This window comes from Ambystoma mexicanum, chromosome 3q, assembly GCF_040938575.1.
Source record: "Ambystoma mexicanum isolate Mex_15411 chromosome 3q, UKY_AmexF1_1, whole genome shotgun sequence".
NCBI lineage: Eukaryota > Metazoa > Chordata > Amphibia > Caudata > Ambystomatidae > Ambystoma > Ambystoma mexicanum.
The window spans coordinates 1128813939-1128835114 of NC_090926.1; the positions used below are offsets into that span (position 1 = coordinate 1128813939).

The 21176-nt window shown below is 47.8% G+C and overlaps 1 protein-coding gene across 6 annotated transcripts in view; it reads left to right on the top strand.

Moving 5' to 3' along the window:
- The window catches only part of PNPLA6 (patatin like phospholipase domain containing 6), a 1092789-nt gene that overhangs the window by 514874 nt on the left and 556739 nt on the right, over positions 1–21176 (top strand). For all 6 annotated transcript variants that reach the window (XM_069603923.1, XM_069603925.1, XM_069603924.1 and 3 more), the window contains exon 28: positions 20691–20760. In XM_069603923.1, coding sequence (XP_069460024.1) covers positions 20691–20760 — 70 coding nt within the window. The remainder of the gene's footprint in view (positions 1–20690; positions 20761–21176) is intronic.

Genomic DNA, 21176 nt, shown 5'->3' on the forward strand with positions numbered 1-21176 from the left:
ATGTGCTCCTTTCAGCTCGGATGCCCGCTATGAAATCCATTTATGTCTGCAGGTGGTGTACATTTTCGGTTTGGTGCCAGGAGAGGGATCTGTAGCCTTTATCTTGTCCTCTATCCCCTGTGTTGGATTTTCTGCTTTCTATGGCAGATTCACAATCCCCCACTGAAGTTCTTATTGGGTTTCCTCACTGCCAGTTTGTGGTTCCCGGCTTAGGATTTGAATTTAGTTGTAACATTTTCTGTGGGTGTTCCGTGTGAGCCCATTCATTCCTGCTCATTAGGTTACTCACACTTAAGGTGCTTTTCCTAGTGGCCATCATTTCCATGAGATTTGTGAGTGATCCTACCTTGCGAACCGCCTTTCGTACAGATGGATTCTTCCAGATCACCAACTCTACCCATCACCTGTGGAGCCCCACAAGGATCCATCCTGTCCCCCATGATCTTCAATCTTTACATGGAACTGCTTGGAACCGTCCTCTCTGCACACAACATCCACATTCATCAATACGCAGATGACACCGAGATCTACCTCAAGATATCCTCCATCGAAGACATCCACAGGCTCAAGGACTGCCTCACATTGATCCAGTCCTGGATTTCAAGTGCCTACCGGAAGCTTAACCCCTCCAAGACTGAATTCCTACTGCTGACCAATAACACTGAATACCCTGACATTCAGACCTGGCTCTCTGCTGTGAACCTTGAGGGATTCACACCCTAGCTGGCCACCTGTGCCGTGTCCCTTGGCTTCAACATCGATGGACACTGCGCGTTCAAAAAGCACATAGCAAAAAAAACACAAACTGCCTGGTCAAAACGTTCTCTCCTATGGAAAATCAAGCCCTTCATCCCAGAAAACAAATTCAGATCTGCTGCCAAATCCTTGAACTTCTCCCACCTGGATGGTGGCAATGCCCTTTTGGAAGGCCTTCTTGCAACTACCCTGGAACCCCTGAAATGTGTCCTGCATGCTGCAGCAAGACTCATCATAGGGCTCTGTAAATTAGACCACATCACCCTGTCATTAATTGAACTGCACTGGCTCCCACTGCAAGCCTGTATCATCTTCAAATCCTGTTGCATCACCTACAAGGCTGTCATCCTGAAGTCCTCAAGCTACCTTCCTGCGAAACTCAGCATCTCCAGAGGCCTGTGATCCACTAGAAGCAAGGAAATGTGCAGACTTGAATTACGACAGTGCAGGAAGGAAAGAAACAGAAGATAGGCCTTCACTGTCTACGCTCCAAGACTCTGGAACCTCCCCCCTTGTCAACATCAGACTTGCCCCATCACTTCTAAAGTTCAGGAAATAGCTCAAGAGCTCAAGCCCTTCTCTTCAAGGAATGGCTCCTTCCCCTCCCTACAAAAGACTCAATGATCTGCTCCTCAATGTCTCACCCCCACCCCCATGCTGCCAATTGGTTACCATCTGCTGTAGGCTTCCCGCTTCTTTTTTCTGTACTTCTGTCACTGTGTTCTTCCCCCTATGATTGTAAACTAAATAAATACACTAATATTAATAATAATATTAATAGAGAGCCCCAGGCACTGTCTTTTTTATCTGCCCATTTGTTTTTTTCCAAAGAGCAAGTGACTTTGAGAGTGAGACCCTCGTTTCTATCCAAGGTGGTAAGAGATCACCAGATCCATATTCCTGTAATTTTTCCTCCACCTCTCCCTTCCAAGGCCAGAGCAAAAATTCCATTGGCTCGGGTACGATACAGACCTTTAAGTTCTACATCTCTCATACTAGAGAGGCTACGATGGATGAGAAGCTTTTCATAAGTTACACTGGTGCTTGTGCTGGCAGGACTTGTGACCAAGCAAACCCTGTCCAGGTGGATCATTCTCTTGATCGCAGAATGCTACGATTTGGGTGATCAGGATCAATCAAACATTTATATAGCGCAACGCTCACCGTTGGCATCAGGGCACTAAGATGCAAAGAGAAGGATTGAAAAGTTTAGGCCAACAAATAGGTTTCAAGTGTGCTTTAAAAATATTGGAACCCTTGGTATTTTGCTAGGAAAGAGGGAAGTGTGGGCCAGCCACTGAGAAAGCATGACCGCCACATTGTTCCAAACAGTAGTTTTGAACTTTAAAGAGAAATAAAGAGGCAGAGCGTAAAGATCGGCCAAGACAATGAGGAACAATCTTTTCCTGTAAAGTTTGGCAGCCTTTGACTTGAATTGCCCGGTAGATGACAGAGATTTAAACTGGATTCAGGCCTGAGGGTCTCGGCTACCATCTCTGCCCTGCAGAGGGAAATCCCGGTCCTGAATATTTGCCAGGTGGCAACGTGGGAGTCTTTGCACACGTTACAACGCATTACTGCTTGGATTCATTTGCGTGCCGGAATGCCCATTTTCGTACGGAAGTCCTTCAGAGTTTTCTGGCTTAGGTGGTGTTCTTGCTTCCTCTCTCCTCCAGATTTACATAATGCTTTGGGAGTCTAACATAGATTAGGAATCTGCGGGAGGAAAAAAACTATTAGAAGAACAAATTACCTAATAGTGTAATGTTCATTCTGACTAGGTTCCTCACATGGATTCCTCATCGCCCTCCATACCTGCCCCTCTTTGCGGGAAGCTAGTACACCATCAGACACCCGGCTTCAGAGTGCTAGTGAAAAAGGGTGGAAATGAGGTCACAGAACACAGTGCCGCTAATTATACTTACCCTGACGTCCTGTCCGGCGCACATAGGTGTTGGGCAGAGCCAAGCTGTGCCCCATGGCGGCAGAAACGTTTCTGGAAAACTCCTGCGTTAGGATAGGGATATCATAGATGAGTAATCTGGAGGAAGAACATCCATAAAAAATGTAACTGGTTGAAAAACATCTTGGCACATGCGTTTGGTATTTATTTATTTTAATGCAAAATGCAGGGTGAGAACACCAGCAACCTACCACCGACCACTTCACCCCCAATTTCTGTATACCTAACCCAAACCCACCCTCCATCCATTTTTGCAGTTAAAAAAAAGGAAACGAAATGCTGCAAAATGTAATTTGGTCAACTTGTTTGTCGAACAAAGCGGGGAATGCCCGAAGTGTAGCTGGCCTTTGAGAAGGAATTCAGGGGATCCCAAGGTTATGTCCCCTTTTTGTGACCTCATGATATAAGGCCACATGGATACCGCCTAAACTTGAGAAGAGTGACCAAAATCTTTCGCCACATGGGGCCCCTAACCCTGCAGTTCGCAGGCAGAGATTGTGATTGCGACACCCAGTTTAATGCATAAATAAGGGGCACAAGCTTGGATCGTTGTACTCCCTGTTTTAGATTCTTGTTATTAAAACAGCTAACATCTTTGCCAACTTCCTGAGTCGGTTTGCCAGGTTGCCAGACTCTACACTACTGGAGCCACTTTGTCAGTGGCACCGTCAGTAATACATACTCTAGTTGCAATACCTTTTCTTGAAAGCCGGGCTATGCGGGAGAGGGGGCAGCTTACACCAGAGGGTCTAATCTCAAACGGCCTCCCGGTTGAGTGAACGCAACGCACCGACTAAGCGTGCCGGCGGCCATTGGGTTTATGAGATAGCCAACACAGGTGCCGAAATGTGAGCATAGGTTTTGGAGATTGCAGCACATCAGCAGAGTATTCAATAATGTAGTGGTGTTGGTTGATGGACTGTTATGGAATACGTGAAGGTTAGCTGGAGGGTGGAGTAAGGAAGGTGTAAAGTCAGGCATGCTTGGGACATTACGACTTGCATTGGTTCGGCGGCCATTACAAGATTAGGCGTTGGAATTAAGTAATTATACTAAGAAATATGTGGGGGTTTTCTTTTTAAATAATGGCACATTTACCACCTGAGTTCCTTCCTAATCCTGGAGAGCCCACTATGGGTAGGGATACCTTAAAATAGGACTTTCAAGAGGACGCCTTCGCCATCCATGGGCCATCATTTAGGGTAGACCGAAGGTGTGCACTCTTAATGCACAGCCTAGGTTTTGAAGGACTCAGGATCTTGAAAAGCCTGCCAGAATCCGGCAGTGACCCTGTTGGTGGGGAAGGGGAAGGACAAGGTAGTGGGGAGAACTGAAACCCATATGAAGTAATCTTACACAATTTGGATATTCACTTTGAGAAGAAGTCCAGTATCATACTAGAAAGATATTATGTTGGCATCCATGAGTAGGGTGCAGGAGAGTCCATCGACAACTTTATTACGGGATTGGCCAATAACTGCAACTTTGGAGTCATTTATAATGTACGGCTCAGAGATAAGTTCATGTTGAAGGTGCAGGAAAATAAAATCAGAGAAGAAATATGACCCATAGAAATGGATAAAAAGGTATGTCCCAGATCAGGGAAAGTGTGTGCGTTGTCGAACCGGAATGATCAAAAGAAAGCTGTAACGAAGAAGTGGGGTGGATCGCAGGATATGGAAGCTTCAAGGCCGAGAGACCCCTAAGAGGCAAATGCTACCACAATCATGCTTCAGGTGTCATCACCTTTCATTTTGCCAATTAGGAAAAATGCCCTAGATTCAAGACAGAATGCCAGAAATGTGGAAAAAAGGGAGACTTTGCCCAACGTTGTGAACACTTTTTAGGTGGGATGGTGCACGAAATTGTAGGATTTCCTGAGGAAGATGAACAGGAAGATGGACAAAATACATATGTGGAAGGAGTTAGCTGGTCAGTGAGCCAAGTGGGTTCCATATAGAGGAAAGGAGACAAGCTGCATGCATTAGTAAGAGTAAATGGGGGTTGAAGTCCCCATGCTAGTGAGCATGGGCTCTGGCTATACCATAAATGAGTGATGTGTGGTAGGTGAAATTTCAAGGGTTGCAGTTGGAGCCACCAGGAGTGAATTGAATGCTTGTGGGGTGCCCGCATTGAGATTTAGGAGTGTTTGAAGCTCTCCTAGATTGTAAAGGAAGAGAAATTGTGGCAAAAATGTATGTCTCAGAGAAGGGTGAGCATCTCCTAGGGCGACATGAGCAAAGCAAGATGGGTTTTAAGGTTGGTGCCGGATCACATCACGGTGGTCCATCGAGACATTAATCCTGAAGAATAGAGTAATGATATGTACCTTGAGGTACTTGGGTGCCTCAAGGTGTATCACCAAAAGATATGGATAAAAGAGGGAGCAGTACCTGTCGTAGCAAGTGTCAGGAATATTCCCATTTCCTTAAGAGCAGAGGTGACGCAATAAATGAGCAGATTGATGAAATGAGATGTGATTGAGATGGTAGAAGCCTCATAGTGCTTACCCCGAAGGTCCTTTAAGACGAGGTAACACTCTACATGGTGGATGGGGATGCAGAAATTCCTCAAACATCAATAGTAAAACCGACTCAGGAAGTTGGCAAAGATGTTAGCTGTTTTAATAACAATGATCTAAAACAGGGAGTACAAAGGACATCATCGGATGTCATGCAGTAAGATCTCAAAGTATTTCACAAAAACGGAGTTTGTCAGACTCCGAAACCAAAAGAAAAAGTGTTCAATTTAATGAAAAATACACGAGAGGGTGGGAAGAAGGTCTCATTCTCTCCAGGATTGAAATTAAAAGGCCTAAAGTCCAGCAAAAAGATCTAGGGGTCTCTAAGGTAGAAGAGAATTTGCTCATTTCTGCATTGTGTCAAGAAGCAGATAAAATGCTCAGGCACTATGTACAGCCACTCAGCCCAGTTGAGTTACCCAGCATGTCCTGAGAGTTTGTTGCACTGGACATTTTAGGTCCAATCAATGGCGAAAAGGGAGTAAGGAACTATGTAATTTTTGTGTTGGATTTATTCAGCAACAACAGAGGTCACACATGCAGAGTGCACTCCGCTCCTGATTCAATCACCACGCTGGGTGAACATGGCCAGCACCACTACAAAACAGATGACCAGCATGGAGGGCTATCCATTGGCCCCCATATCCTTGTCGGAGCGTTGTCTCCCTTTCAAAATGGCGGACGCAACGTCTGCATCTGATAGAGGGCCTGCTACTTTCTTTGACCCGCCTCACCGTAACCTAGATTAGCCAGCAGATGTCTATATTGAGCCAATGGCGGGGAGCCAGCAGGCGCAGCCGGCCCCCCCACGCAGAACCCCAGTTAAGGACTGCTACCCCTGTCTTGGCCTGTCAGGGCGTGACTGGAGCAGTCAGTGCCTGCTGCCTTACTGCTAACAATTCCTGCAAGTCTATTACTTCACTGGCCGTTCCTACATTGTTTGCTCCTGATGATGCTGCTCAACTTCCTAGCATCACGCTCCCAACACAACAAGCGGGCCATCTCCGCTGAGGTTGCCATATACCCAGTGCTGCTGAACAAGGCCTTCCCACCCCAATAGCCGCCAGATCATTCCTCTCCTAACAAAGGTGCACGAATATATGCCCGCCCCCATAATTACCTTATCCTGAAATGTATGCGCTCCCTTCCCGATGCCTCACCAGTGCGCAAGCAATCCCACTCCCAAGTCCAAGTCGCGTTCTCCCTCCTGCATGCCCAGGACCGCACGACCAAAGACCACTGTCATCAGTACCAGCAGACTCCGTCTGCGGGCACACTACACCCCCTCTTCCCTCTTGCACTCAACCCATAGAAGCAAGAAATATGCAGCTGAGAGGGCGCACATGTGTTAAACGTATCTTTGGTTCTAACTGGCCCACAACTGGCAACAGCCTCTAGCAGACCCAGACCAATAAAACCCCTTCCTTTCCAGCATCCCACACCCCCATGCAAACAAGTTCACCATGGCAAGCAGGGCACCAAACCACCCAGACCACCAAGACTAGCCAGCTGGCACACGATGATCCCACGCATCAAGCCACCACCCTGACCAATGCACCACCCAGCCTTAAGAAATCTAAGCCATCCACGCCACCCCTAAAATGTGCATTCAAGGGGATTGGGTCCTCCGACGTATTCCATATCTGACAGTAATTTACCACAGCTGTGCTGCTTCGGTAAATATGTCTGCGTCCTGCGTCAATGACGTCGATACGCTGTCCTGGAGGGCATCTGTCGAGCCGACGTCACCGGATGTTATAAGTAGGACGCACGACGCCCGTAGCCCGAGTTCGGTTTTTTCCGCAAACGTGTTCACGTCGGAGATCTCGGTGCGCCTCGACTCTTCTGACTTCTGTTCTTTCGGTTCCTCGAACCTGTTCGTTTGTGAATATCTATGATGTCCTCGTCTTCTTCTACCCCGCGGCCGGGTTTTAAGAAGTGTCGGGAATGCGGGTCCAAGATGTCGTTGACGGATTCGCACGTCGCTTGCCTCTGGTGCCTCGGTGGAGACTACGACACGGATGACTTTGTGGAGTGCCAGTCGCTTACTTCGAAGGCTTTGCGGGAGCGTAAGAAGAAGCTTTCTGTAGGTAAGGTGGCTAAGCCTCAGAAGTCGAGGTCCACCGGCCTTTCGACTGACGATTCAAGGGGCGACTCTCCGCATCTGCCTCTTCGAGGTACTCACGGAAGTGCCGTCACCGGTCGCCTTCCCCGTCCTCATCCGAGGACTCCGCCCGTCGGCGGGTTGCTTGTCCCAACAAGCATTCCACTCCTGCCAAATGGGATTCCTTTCGGCAGGAGATGATGGCGATTTTTCAGTCGGAGGGCTCCGGTCCGTCTGCGCCGTTGAAAGACGCCAGTCGTGACCGTGCTAGAGACACCACTCGCACGCCTTCGGGGTCGAGTGGTCGTTGCGATCACCGGGCGCCTTCGAGGTCCCGGTCGGACAAGGTTGGTCCCTCTAGACATGCCCGTTCCAGGTCCCGGTCCTCGATTCCCTCGAGACCGTTGGAGCCTGTGAAGTCTTCATAGAACACATCGACGCCTGCGGCACCGAGGTCTTCGAGGGACTCTCTCGAGGCTCCGCCTCCAAGGAAGCCGTCAATGCCATCGGCGCCCAGGCTGTCGAAGGACAGGCTCGGGGCTCCGCCCTCGAGGACTGTGTCGACACCGCGCTCGACGTCGACACCGATTCCATCTACGTCCTCAACGCCTTTCGAGGCTGTTTTGTCAGAGGTACCCCGTGTCACGGTGTAACCCCCTAGAAAGGCTCTGGCCAAGGCTAAAAATGTCTTTGTCCCTTTTTCAGTGCCCTCATTCCAGCCTCTGGATTATATTTCTGAGGTGGATAAAGGGTCTGCTGAGGAAGGTATGGTTCCTGAGGAGGTACCTGAGATTTTGTCTGGGCATAGCCAGATTGAAGACCTGCGGCAGTCATTGCACGATGCCAGTGGTCTGGACACCTCTCCGGAGGTGGAGTTCTGTAGGCCTGAGCCTGGCACCCATGCCGAGTCCTCGTGCCGGCGCCTTATGTCGAGGGTAGCGGAATACTTGGGGTGGTCTGCGCCAACAGTGGATTTTCTGCAGGATTACCTGACGGATATCCTGGACCAAGGTCCACCAACTGACCCGGTACTGCCATTCCATATGGCCTTGCAAAGAAGGGAGGCGGCGTCTTGGACTGCCCCGGAGAGTCTCCCGGCAGTGAGCAAGTCTTTGCCGCGAAAATACCGTCCAGCCAGTAGCGACCCCTGCTACTTGACCACGCACCCCACTCCGGAGAGTTTGTTGGTGCAGGCGGCTACGGCCCCAGCAAAGCAGGCGTCGTACCCTACCATCCCTCCTGATAGGGACGACAAGCGTTTTGATGGCTGGGCGAAGAAACTGTTTTCTTCAGGGGGTATGGCTTTGCAGGCAGCCAACTCCGTGTGTGCCTTGTCACGTTTCACGCACACTCTGTGGAACTGTATTTCGTTAGCGGCTGATCATATTCCCAAAGGGGAGAAACGGGATGGTTTTCTTGACATGATGCAGGATGGCAAGGATGCCATGTGTGAGTCCGTTCAGTTGGGTCTGGACATGGCAGATTGCGTCAGCCGGTCCACGGCGGCGAGCACCATAATACACAGGTTTGCGTGGTTGCGGAAGTCGGGGTTTGCTCCTGATGTGCAAGCCCGGCTCCTCAACATGCCCTTTGATGGTGAACATCTTTTTGGCAGCAAGGCGGACGAGAGCCTTGAGAGGTTGCAGACCTCCAAAGCTGCAGCAAAGTTGTTGAGCGCTGCAGTTCGCCAACCTCCACCTTTTCGTCCTAGGGGACAGCAATGGAGGGGAGGTTCTTTTCGATATTACTCATCCTTTAGTAGATCGAGAGGAGCTGCAAGTCAAAGGGGCCACCGTAGGAGTGCCAGAGGTGGAAAACAGGGTACTCGAGGTGCCAAGGCCGCTCGGGCAGTTGCCTCTTTACCCTCCGGCAATGCTGCAGCCGCTTCAGCTCAGTCATGAGGCCATGTCCCATGGTTCGTAGGTTGGGGGAAGGCTGGCGCAGCATCTTGTAGAATGGCATGCCATTACTTCAGATGTGTGGGTTCTGGAGATCATAGCCCACGGCTACTGTCTTCCTTTCCGGCAGAGGCCTCACGACAATCCACCAGGGAATCTCTCTTTGAAGAGTCCAGATCCGTTCCTTGCACAGGAAATTCAGTCCCTGCTGGAGAAAGGCGCCATAGAACTGGTGCCTGTAGCGGAGAGGAACAAGGGATGGCATTCCCTTTTTGATTTCGAAGAAAGACTGGGGATTGAGGCCCATCATGGACTTGCGGGGTTTGAACAAGCTCCTCAGGAAGGACAAGTTCAAGATGGTTACTCTCTCTGAAGTCCTCCAGGCCCTTCAACTTCAGGACTGGTTGGTGTCTCTCGACCTCAAGGATGCTTACTTTCATGTGCCGATCCATCCCAAGCGCAAGAAGTACCTGAGGTTCGCGGTTGGCGACTTGCACTTTCAGTTTCGGGTCCTGCCGTTCACCAAGCTCATGGTGGTGGTGGCAGCATATCTCAGGAAAGGGGGGGGGATTCACGTCTACCCCTACCTGGACGATTGGTTGATCAGGGCGCGCTCTCCCGAGCAAGTCCTGGATCATATGTCCGTCACCTGCCACTCCCTTCACAAGTTGGGCTTCTCCCTCAACTTAAAGAAATCCCACTTGACCCCAAATCAGCGGCTCCAGTACATCGGAGCAGTGCTCGACACATCCCTGGGGCAGTGTTTTCCTCCCCAGGTGAGGGCTCTTCACATTCAGCAGATGGTACACAAGTTTCAACATGCCCAGAGTCTCCTGGCGATCGAGTTCTTGAGGTTGCTCGGCCTTATGGCATCCTGCATTCTTCTGGTGCCAAAGGCCCGGTTGCGGATGAGATCGCTGCAATGGGCTCTCAAGATGCATTGGTCACAGTCCTCCGGCAGGATGTCGGACCCCGTTCAGGTGCCGCCCTCGGTCGCTCAGGACCTTCTGTGGTGGGTCGACGAAGGCACTCTGAGGGGGGGCTCCATTTTGGCTACCCTGGTCGGAGGTGACGATCGTGACGGACGCATCCCTCACGGGTTGGGGAGCTCATGCCAACGAGCTGACAGACAGCAGTCGTTGGTCTCCGTCGGAGTCCAGCCTCATATCAATCTGTTGGAGCTGAGGGCCATCAGGCTTGCCTTAAGGCTTTTCTGCCGACTGTGCGAGGAAAGAATGTCCTGATTCTAACGGACAACAAGGTGGCCATGCACTACCTCAACAAAAAGGGGGGGGGCGGGGGCAGGGTCACTTCCTCTGTGCAGGGAGGCGATGCAGCTCTGGTTCTGGCCCATCCAGCAGGGAATTTCGATCTCGGGAGTTCATCTGGCCGGAGACTAAAACGAGACAGCAGACGCTCTGAGCAGGCAGAGCGCGTTCTCTCACGAGTGGGAGTTGGCTCAGGAGATTCTCCTGGAGATCTTCGCCCTTTGGGGGACCCCTCAAGTGGATCTCTTCGCCTCCAGTGTCAACTGGTAGTGCGAAAGGTTCTGCTCGCGGGAATTTCCTCCAAGAGGAGCCTTAGGAGACGCGTTCGTGGTGGAGTGGTCATTCCCACTGCTGTACGCGTTTCCTCCAGTCCCCGTCATCCCGCAAGTGCTGCGGAGGTTACGGAGGTTCGGTTCCCGAATGATCCTCATTGCTCCGGCATGGGCCCCGAGGACGTGGTACCCGGACCTTCTCGACTTGTCCATCTGTCTGATCCTATCTAGTCGGTCTGATAGCACAGCGAGTAGAGCGCTCGCTTTGACATCGGTGCAGAGCCTGCTGACGCAGGTTCGAATCCTGGCAGGGCCAAACTCAGCCTTTCATCCTTCTGAGGTTGATAAATTAGCACCACATACCGTAGGTAATAATAAGCAGCGCTCAGATACCTGAGGGTTTGTAGCGCTATGTAAATGCTAAATTATTATTATTATCTGCCCTACACGTTGTCTTCTCTACCGAGACGATCTGCTCTCACGGGGGGGGGGGGAATCAGGTTCTCCATCCAGAGGTCAGATCCCTCAACCTTCACGCTTGGCTTCTGAAAGGTTGAGGTATAAGGATTGGGACCTCCCTGAAGACCTGATGGAGGTTTTGCTTTCGGCCAGACGACCGGCAACAAAGTCCCTGTACCGTTGCCATTGGAGAAAGTTCTGCGACTGGTGCAGGGTTAAGAATGTGTATCCTTTTTCATGTGACATTCCTGTGTTTCTGTCTTTTTTGCTTTCTTTAGCCCACAAGGGCCTGCAAGTGGGTACCATTAAAGGTTACCTGGCGGCGATGTCCATATTTAAGCATCTGTCTGAGGAGTGTTCTTATTTCAAAATTCCTTTAATTTCTAGTTCTTGAAAGGGCTCACTGATGTGTTCCCACCGTCACCTTTCCAGGTGCCCGGTTGGGATTTGAACCGTGTTCTAAAGTTCCTAATGGGTGCTCCATTTGAGCCTTTACATTCTTGTCCTTTGAGAGTGTTAACCCTTAAAACTGTATTTTTAGTTGCAGTCACTTCCGCTCGCAGTGTGAGTGAGTTACAGGCACTTTCAGTTAAGCTACCCTTCACTGTGTTTCATAAGGACAGGGTTGTCCTTAGAGTTCGTCCTTCCTTTCTTCCGAAAGTGGTGTCGGAATTTCATTTAAGCCAGAAGGTCATTCTTCCGGCATTTTATCCTCCTCTGCATCCTGGTAAGGAAGAGAAGAGGCTCCATGGGTTGGATCCTAGGAGAGCTTTAAGTTTCTACATTTCATGCATGTCCCGGGTCAGAGTGGATGATCAGCTCTTTATAGGTTACGCTGGAAGGCGTTTGGGACAAGCTGTTTCTAAGCAGACTTTGTCTAGATGTATTATCTTGGCAATTTCTGAATGTTACCGCTTGGCGGGTAAGGACCCTCTGGTAGGCTTACAGGGCCATTCTACTAGGGGTATGGCTGCCTCTACTGCCCTGCAGAGGGGTGTTTCTATTCGTAACATCTGTGAAGCAGCCACTTGGGCTTCGGTCCATACTTTTGTACGACACTACTCCCTAGATTCTATCCATGGGCAGGATCTGGCCTTTGGCAAAGCGATCCTTTACTCTGCAATTTGATTGGGCATTCTAAATTTCTATGTTCTAAATTCTTTTTCCCTCCTCCATACCTTGGTACTGCTTTGGGAGTCTGTCATAGATATGGAATACGTCGGAGGACCCAATCCCCTCGAAGAACAAGTTACTCTCTTACCTGGTAACTTTCTTTCGATGGGATGGTCCGCGACGTATTCTATATCACTCCCACCCTGCCTACCCCGCTACAGAATTTCTTATGCGATTGCAGCTTACATTTCCGCAAGGCTTTCTGTGGTCAGACTGGCAGAAGATTGGTGCTACACGTTCTGGGAAAAAACTACAACTGAGGGTACGGGCGTCGTGCGTCCTACTTATAACATCCGGTGACGTTGGCTCGACGGAGACCCTCGAGGACAGCGTATCGACGACATTGACGCAGGACGCAGACGCCGAAAGATTTTCCGAAGCAGCACAGCTGTGGTTATTACTGTCATAGATATGGAAAACGTCGTCGGACCATCCCATCGAAAGAACGTTAACAGGTAAGAGAGTAACTTGTTCTTTGCTCATTCCTCCGACATTAATGATCTCATCACAGCTCAGAACCTAGATCTCCAAGCCATCTCAGAAACCTGGCTTCATGCTGCCTCCAGCCTGGCCTAGTCTATAGCTGTCCCTGCTCGCTTCACCATATTCAGAAGTGACAGACCTAACGCTAGAGGCGGAGGAGTGGCCCAATAGCAAATAACTCAATTCCTATAAAGCAGCTCAGTACCACCTTGGATGAGAAATGCGACTTACTTTGTCATACTGACCAACTCACACACTGCTTCACTCCATATCATCTACCACCCATAGGCCCAACCCTAACCTCGAAGAGTACCTCCTATACACCATAGGAACCAACATGAAGCCCACCACCAAAACTATCCTCTTAGGTGACCTAAATCTTGGCTTCTATGATGCTTCTGACACCAACACTGCCTCAGTAGCTATCTCCCTCAGCGCACTAGTCTTCAAACGCTGTACTAGTGTCCCCACCCATGTCAAAGATCATACTCTAGATATGAGATTTGATTGCAGACTTTTTTGGTCCAGTACCCCCTGTCCGTGGTCTGACCACCACACTATTTTGGTTATCGGGCACACTACACACAACACCCCATCTCGCTCACCTACCTGGGCCCGCAGCTCCCAAAGCCTCACAAAAGATTGAATAGTTCCCATGCTCAAGGCACTCCAATTGGAGTATCTCCATATCACTGACCTGACCCTAATATATCTGCTGACCTCTATTCCAGGACGCTGATGACGGCCATTGACACCATTGCCCCTTTAGCACCCTGCAAAACAAAACCTTCAGTGCACATCAACTCCCAGTTCACACCTGAACTTCAAGAACTCTGCACAAAAAAACTACTTATGGAATTTAATTGGAAAACATCACCCTCAGACCACCAGAAGCTTCTGTTCACTTTTGCAGCTAAACCCTACAAACCAGCCATCCTTCTTGCAAAATCCTCAACCTATAATGCAAGAATTTGCATCCCCGGAGGATCGCTTGGCGGCACCGTGCTCCTCTTGGAAGCAAGACGACGCAGAGCATGACGGGTCCAATTTGCCGGGTACGCGCTTCGAAACGTCTGGGTATTAAGCGCGATATAAATAACCAATTATAATTACAAATGCCAAGTCTAATCCCTGATAGATCTTCACCATTCTCTTCTCAGGGAATTCGAAGCCCCATCCACCCTGCCCCGCCACCCACCCTTTCATTATCATAGATGAGGCATGGTGCACTAGGATGCAGAATGCCATGTTCAACAAAATTGACACCTTACACACAACCACACAAAAAAATCCTCTTCCAGCAATCCAGACTAAAAACTTCATCAACCTGCCGTCTCTTCCACACACTGCCACTTGTCAAGACCTGCCCATGTTTCGCTTCAGCCATGTCACAGAGGCAGAAGTCCTATTTGTTTTTTTTTTTTGTAAAACATTTTTTTATTGCCATTAGTTAAAGTCAGGGCACATTCAAAACAAACAATAGTGGGGGTCACACTGCCTGTACATCTTAAAGACTATGGTTCCCAGAATTTCAGTATTTAGTAAAAGCCCTTCCGCAGAGTCGTGCCCAAAGTCCATCTCCCAACTCCAGACCCAGATTCTCTAACATTAATATCCCTTTCAATCTCAGATATAGGAGTGGAGATAGCGTTCCAATACCTAATGGGTCCTCTAACTTTTGGATGCTTATGAACTTGTTTTCTTGTATCACCCTGCAGGGCCCTGCTTCGAACCAGGTCTGATAGTGCCCAACTTCTGGGATTGCGTCTCTGACCGGTGGCACCCAGATGTGGTTCATCTGGGAAGGCCACGTGGTTGTCTTCTGCCTTTTGCTTCCCCTGGCCAATGCTTTCTGCATAGTCCCCAGGAATGGGTGCTCCCTGATCCTCTTCGGGAGCCTATTTATCGAGAACTAGAGACACTCTCCCACTGTAGCTGGGCGCAAGGTGATGGTTCTCCAGGTAGACCCCTCTGTTTATCTGTGTCCTCTCTTAGATGGTGGCCAGAGCTCTGAGTTGCGTTGCCCTGTAGTGCACCTGAAAATCTGAGAGGGCTACCCCTCCTTTCTCCTTTGGGAGGGTAAGTGTCTCATAGCCCACCCTGGGTTTCTGGAGTCCTCACTGTTTTAAAGGGTCTTAAACCAACAAGGTGCAAAGGCGACACATGCCTAGCCTCCATCATTAAGGCCTGTTCTGAGGTCCTGTCGCCCTTCGTTACCACCCTCATTAATGCCTCATTCATATCTGGCTTAGTCCCCACCTGTCTCAAGGAAGCATGGGTACTCCCGCTTATAAAAAAAAAAACCTCTGGAGACACCGCTGTTGCAAATAATTACAGACCACTCACAACTGTCCCCTTTCTACTGAATTTTTGGGACAGCGTGGCTTGCATCCAAATTCAGCGCTACCTGGCAGCCAACCGCATCCTGGGAATGCGCCAGTCTGGCTTTCATGCAGGCCATGAAATAGAATTGGCCCTGCTTGACCTGAAGGACTAGCTTGACTGATATCAGGATGAGGGGGAAGCCTACTCTCCTTTTGCTCCTTGATCTATCGGCTGCGTTCGACATGGTCGACCATAGGATCCTCTGCCATCACCTCACCACTACAGCCAACATTTCGGCAAAAGCCATGACTTGGATTGCTTCCTTTCTAGAGTTAAGATCTATCGGAGTGTTTGCTGAGAACACCAGCACCCTGCAACCCCGATTCCCAATCGCTTGTGGTGTGCCTCGAGGGTCCTGTGAATCCCCTACCCTCTAACATTTTATCAAAACCGCTATTTGACTTACTAGACTCCATTGGTATATCTTACACCAACTATGCCGATGACACCCAAATCCTCCTCCCCTTATCTGGCAACTACCTTGAAGACTACCATTCTAAACTCTGTTTACATGACCATCCAGCCTTGGATGGCCTCTCACCCCCTCTGCCACAATTGAGATTCTTATTGTTGAGCCAGCACCATTGATCAAGAAGCTTAATATGCCTCATTCAATATCGACGGCACACCACTCCTGGTTTCATCCTCAGTCAAGACCTTTGCGGTGTACCTTGATGCCACCCTCTCGCTTACTCGCCAAGTTAATGCCATTGCCTCTACGGTACCTACACTACAAAACTGATCTATGCTTCTAGACCTTTCGTATCCCTGGGCAGATGCCTTACAATCACCCTAGCAGTCATCGAATCTAGGCTCGACTATTGTAATGCTCTTTGCAGGCACCTCTTCGCACAACATCCAGAAGATGCAGGTGATCCAGAATACCACCCTCCGAGTAGCACTCAATATTCCTAAACTAGAACACACTTTCTCCGCAAGAAGAAAGATCATAATCAAAACCTACTCAATCACGCCCAGATGCCTCTCCAAAGTCGCTCTGCCTTACCTCTCACAGAAAATTAGGAGAGCTCATTCCTCCATGCCCACCAGATCGGCGCCTATGCGCACTGTCTTGTCCAGCCAAAATGTAAACAGAGTATAGCTGGAGGCTCTAGCTTCCCCACTATAGCAGTCAAATAATGGAACTCAACTCAATCCCTCCCTCCTCCCCCCTGAGCCCCTGCCATCCCTGGCGAGCTGAACAATCATACTTGGCCTTCAGAGAGCCCTGTTCCCATAAACTTCGAACTGGGACTCCATACCTGGGACTTCCTAGGTGTACCAACTTTTGAGACATTTTTGCAAGTAACTGGTTAGGTAACAGAGCTTTGATACCCCTGGGTTTGCTTTATAAATGAATAAATAAATACATTCTCCAAGTGCGTAGAAACCCAGATTGTTTGTGAAGCACACTCGAGGGCGGTGGTAGAGTTTTTGGATGGTGTGTTTCAGAGGAAGGGATTCCCTAGGAACCTACTCACCAACAATGAAGTACAACTAACCTCGAGGATCATGTAGGTAATTACTGGCGAGCATAGGGGTAGCGTTCATTGTATCTCTTTATATCACCCTAAGTCAAATGGGGCTGTTGAGCGATTATTCGCACTTTGATGCAGGGTATCAGGATGGCTACTGATGCCTGCCAGGGCTGGGAGGAGTTAGTGAGGAAGGGAGTTGTGCCTATCGGTTGGTGCCACATGCTACTAAGGGTCTGATTTGAGTTGAGGTGTTGAGGAAAAGGAAAACACGTACGCCGACCAATCTGCTGTGGTTGGAGAGGACATGCTTTGTGGCATGGAGTGATCAGGAGTTGAGGGAGAGAGTGCAGGCTAAAAGCATGAGTATGAAGGAGAGCTATGATGTGCATAAACGGAAGAGGAGAGAGTGGGGTGAGGGGGCCCAAGTGTGAGAAAGCCAGGACATGTGCCAAAATGTGAGCAGAGGTTTTGGGGACCGCAGAAGATCAGAAGAGTATTCGATAATGCAGTGGATTTGGAGGATGGACAGATATGGAACAAGGGAAGATTTGCTGGTGGGGGGAGTGTGGAAGGTAAAAGGTCTCCGGCTAGAGGATTTTCCCCCTAATTGGATTTCATTGTTTCAGTTGGGAAGGAGGGAGGCGTTTGTTAGTAACCCATGTGCTTACTGGAGTGGTGGTAGTGTAGTGAGGTGCAATAAATGCCATCAGTGGCAAGAGTTTCAGGCCTGGAACCCCAGGACAAATTGTGGATAAGATACAGAAGGGATCTAGAGTGTGGGGCAATTGGAGCTGAGAGATGAGTGGCTCTGGGCCACGTTTATCCTTGCACTGTACTACCGTTAACATTGTAAATAAAGAAGCCTATTTACCTTACCTGCCTTCCAGCCTACAATACATCAGGAACTACTGGGGGAAATGTGAGCACATTTCATAAAACCTCTAGGCAACAGCTTGGTTCAATTAATTATTAAGCAGTACTTATCATGCCATGTGTTTGTCTCATGCTAGTAGAGGTTAGGTAGTGGGCACTAGACAGCATTGCATTCTGCTGTAGAACCACAGTTAGCTAATTCCACAGTAAATAAGCTTGTCAGAGTTCTAAAGATTCGTGCAGTGTGGGATAATATAGATGCAGAATTAATAAGACTAACCTTGGCATAAATAATAGAAACAGTATTTATTCTGAGATATTGTGACAATACCATCAACTATTAAAATGATATTTGAAGAGCATGATACATTATCATAACAGATACAGTGTGTTTAGTTATCTTAGAGTTTGTAAAAACCCAGGTAGCACAACCTGTTACAGAAGCCATAGTTTTTTGCATGCCTCATAATATTACAAAATCGTAATTGCATGGTAAATTCCACATGTTTTTGTTGATCAGGCATATTGGCGGTAGAAAGAGGAGCTAAAGCGGGGGAGTGGCTACTCAGGTGATTTACAGGGTATTTTCAGCCTCATGACGAGTTAGGCCGTAGTGGTAAAAATGGCGGTAACTGAGTTGCTGCCAATTTTTACACTATGTCAAATTATGAGTTTGTGTTTTGAGTGCAGGATTTACCTCCAGGAAAATCATGGAGGTAATCCTTCCCACTCAACGCCGGAAAATCAGCAGAATTGGTGCAATTACCACAAAAAATGTCCCATAGGGTCCAATGGACCCAAAGTAAATGGGGAATTACTCCGCTACCACCACTTGTAATCCGGCGGAAATTCTATCTGGCCAAGTGGGCTTAACGGTAATTCCTCAGGGCTATTTTTAGGTGGATTTACCGCTGAATTTCTTCCTAATTCATAATGAGTCCCTTAGTGTCTTATGGCTGTAGGTAGGCACAAGACCCTAGGTACATATTTGCCAATAGGAAGCCATTCCTGGCATTGGAGGGTTGTACCTGGGCATGGCATGACACCATGGCTCCGTACATTTTAATATGATGCGTGCAGTTGAGCCCAAGGCCTCACCACGATTTATAATGGCAGTACATGGACATTTTTAATTATAGAAAGGATTCGCACCACTCGAGTTCCCCAAAGTTAAATACTGTTTCTGTGTTGATTCAACGAGCACCGTAGCCAATGCCCCTGACACAAGGGCTGCCAATTCCCTGTTACAATAGACCAATGTAAATGGTGCAACGTGCTCCCACAACAAGTGCCAGAAAGGGCATACAACTTCTTTAAAAGCCATCAGTAAGTGAGTCAGACACATTACACGTTGGTACAGTCAAATATTTAATGTGCTACAATCCAGAGGAACCAAATATTTATGTAGCCATACATTTTGGACACAGCCTGTCTTCAGGGCTGAAGCTACAATATATAAAAACAAAAGACTAGGAATGTTTCATGGTGTACGTAATATAACTGTGTTTGGATATAATGGCATAAGAAATATGAACAGATTCAAGAAAACCCTGTACCCGAGTTCCTGGATATCTACAAATGGAGTGATGGAAACCTGAACTCATCATTCATATGAATCTAGTGTAGCATACTTTGCCATTGTGTATAGTAAACATTATGCATAATGCTCCTACCTGACTGAAGTTAAACTGTCTAAGATAACACAAGAGAGGTCTGGAGATGTACCTGAAAAATGAACGAGTAAGCTACTATTCTATTGTGAAAGTTGGCAAAGGTTCTATAAGACTATGCAAAAAAAGGCTAAATATGAAAAGGACTCGCCAAATGTTGTGGCTCTCTCGACTGTCTTTAAAGAGCGAGTATGCCTTCACACTTACCTAATGTTCGTATTTGAACCGTGGGATCCTGCATGTACGTCCAATGTTTTTGTAAGAAATCAAGGATGTTAGTCTAGGAAGCAAAGATAGCACTGCATGTAACTGATTACAGATATGTTTCACCAAACTCAACAATTACTAAAGGTTGGGAAGCAATTCACATATGAACACGGTAACACCATGGATCGGGGAACGTCACCATGTCAAGTAAAGGTAATGTAAACAAAGCAGAGTGCGCCACTAGCGTGCAAGGTAAATGGAGCAGTAATCAAGTAAAACAATCTATATGTCAAACTACTACTGTATATGACCCACCAAAGCAAATGAAAAATGGAGTAACATCAATAAAGAAAACAGAGTAGGCAAATAGAACAAGGTGATACAAATCAAGTCAGGAAAATGTACAAAACAAACCAAATTATGAAATATCCACTGCGGTACTGATGGTGTAAATGCCTCTTGAAAACATGCAAAGTTGCAGTCATCGTTCATGCCTCCTGAGGAAACCGTGTCGAATTTGTATATCCAAAATGTCTTTGATCCAGTATTTCATGCAGATCGTGTGGCTCATATTTCTTGACAGCTTCAACAATCAGGAACTGATTTTGGGACACATGATGTTTCTTCACCGCAAAGTGTCCTGCCACTGGCGATTTCTGAATGTCTGTCATTATCTTAGATCTGTGCTCATTCCATCTCATTTTTACCTTATACCTGACAAATGCATGCTTTTTTCTGATGTTCCAATCTGTAGCTAATAAAACAAACACTGCAGTTGAGCTATTAAAGATTTGAATGCATGCAAAGAACTGATGTAGGAGTCGGGCATAAACAGGAAAAATAAAGTTAGTGTAGTGTGGATTTAAAACAAAATGTGTATATGAAGGAAACATGTTGAATCCATAATGAAAGGAGTTTGACTTTGTTTTTTGTATGTATACTTGTTTCAGTAATAACTGTAAAGTTCAGTAACATGTGAAATGTTTTCTAGAATTTCGGGTCTATTGTGCTTGAAAGAAACCTTTGTCTTTTGACTGGATCAATGGTTTTAATGTGTATTCAGATTTCTATGCATTATATATTGTTGCTCAATCTCAGTGAAGGACTACAAATAGCTCAGATAGCTAAAGTAACAACCGAGGACCTTTCTCAAGCTGGTTTGATGCCCCTTGTTTTGCAGGACCTGTGGCTGCCTTATTTTAATGTAACGACAGACATCACAGCCTCCACCATGAGGGTCCACAAAGACGGTAGGAGCTTGCATTTGCTTTACCAGATTGAAATTGTTGGGAAAGGTTTGACGTTAGTTTAAGGGTGGTAGGAGAGTGGTATCTAAAGGCAGTTGTTTCTCCCTCACACCGTCACTCATAGAGGTTTCTCCTATTTTGTTCCACACAGTTGCAGAAAAATAATTTGGGTCACCTAGTCCTTTGTAAACCTCTAAGTTCCTACAGATTTCACTATTGGTATACAGTGTGTCCCCCGTTTTGTCTTTCGGCCCTTTAATCAGGCAACTGCTCAGTCACATAAGCCTTGGACACATCTGTTGTCCTCATCAGATTTTATCTGAATCACTGAAAGTAACATTCACAGGCGCACCTACTCTAAATTCATCATCATATGTGAAGATCATGTCGGGAGCTCACAGCTTCTAGCACTTCCCTGT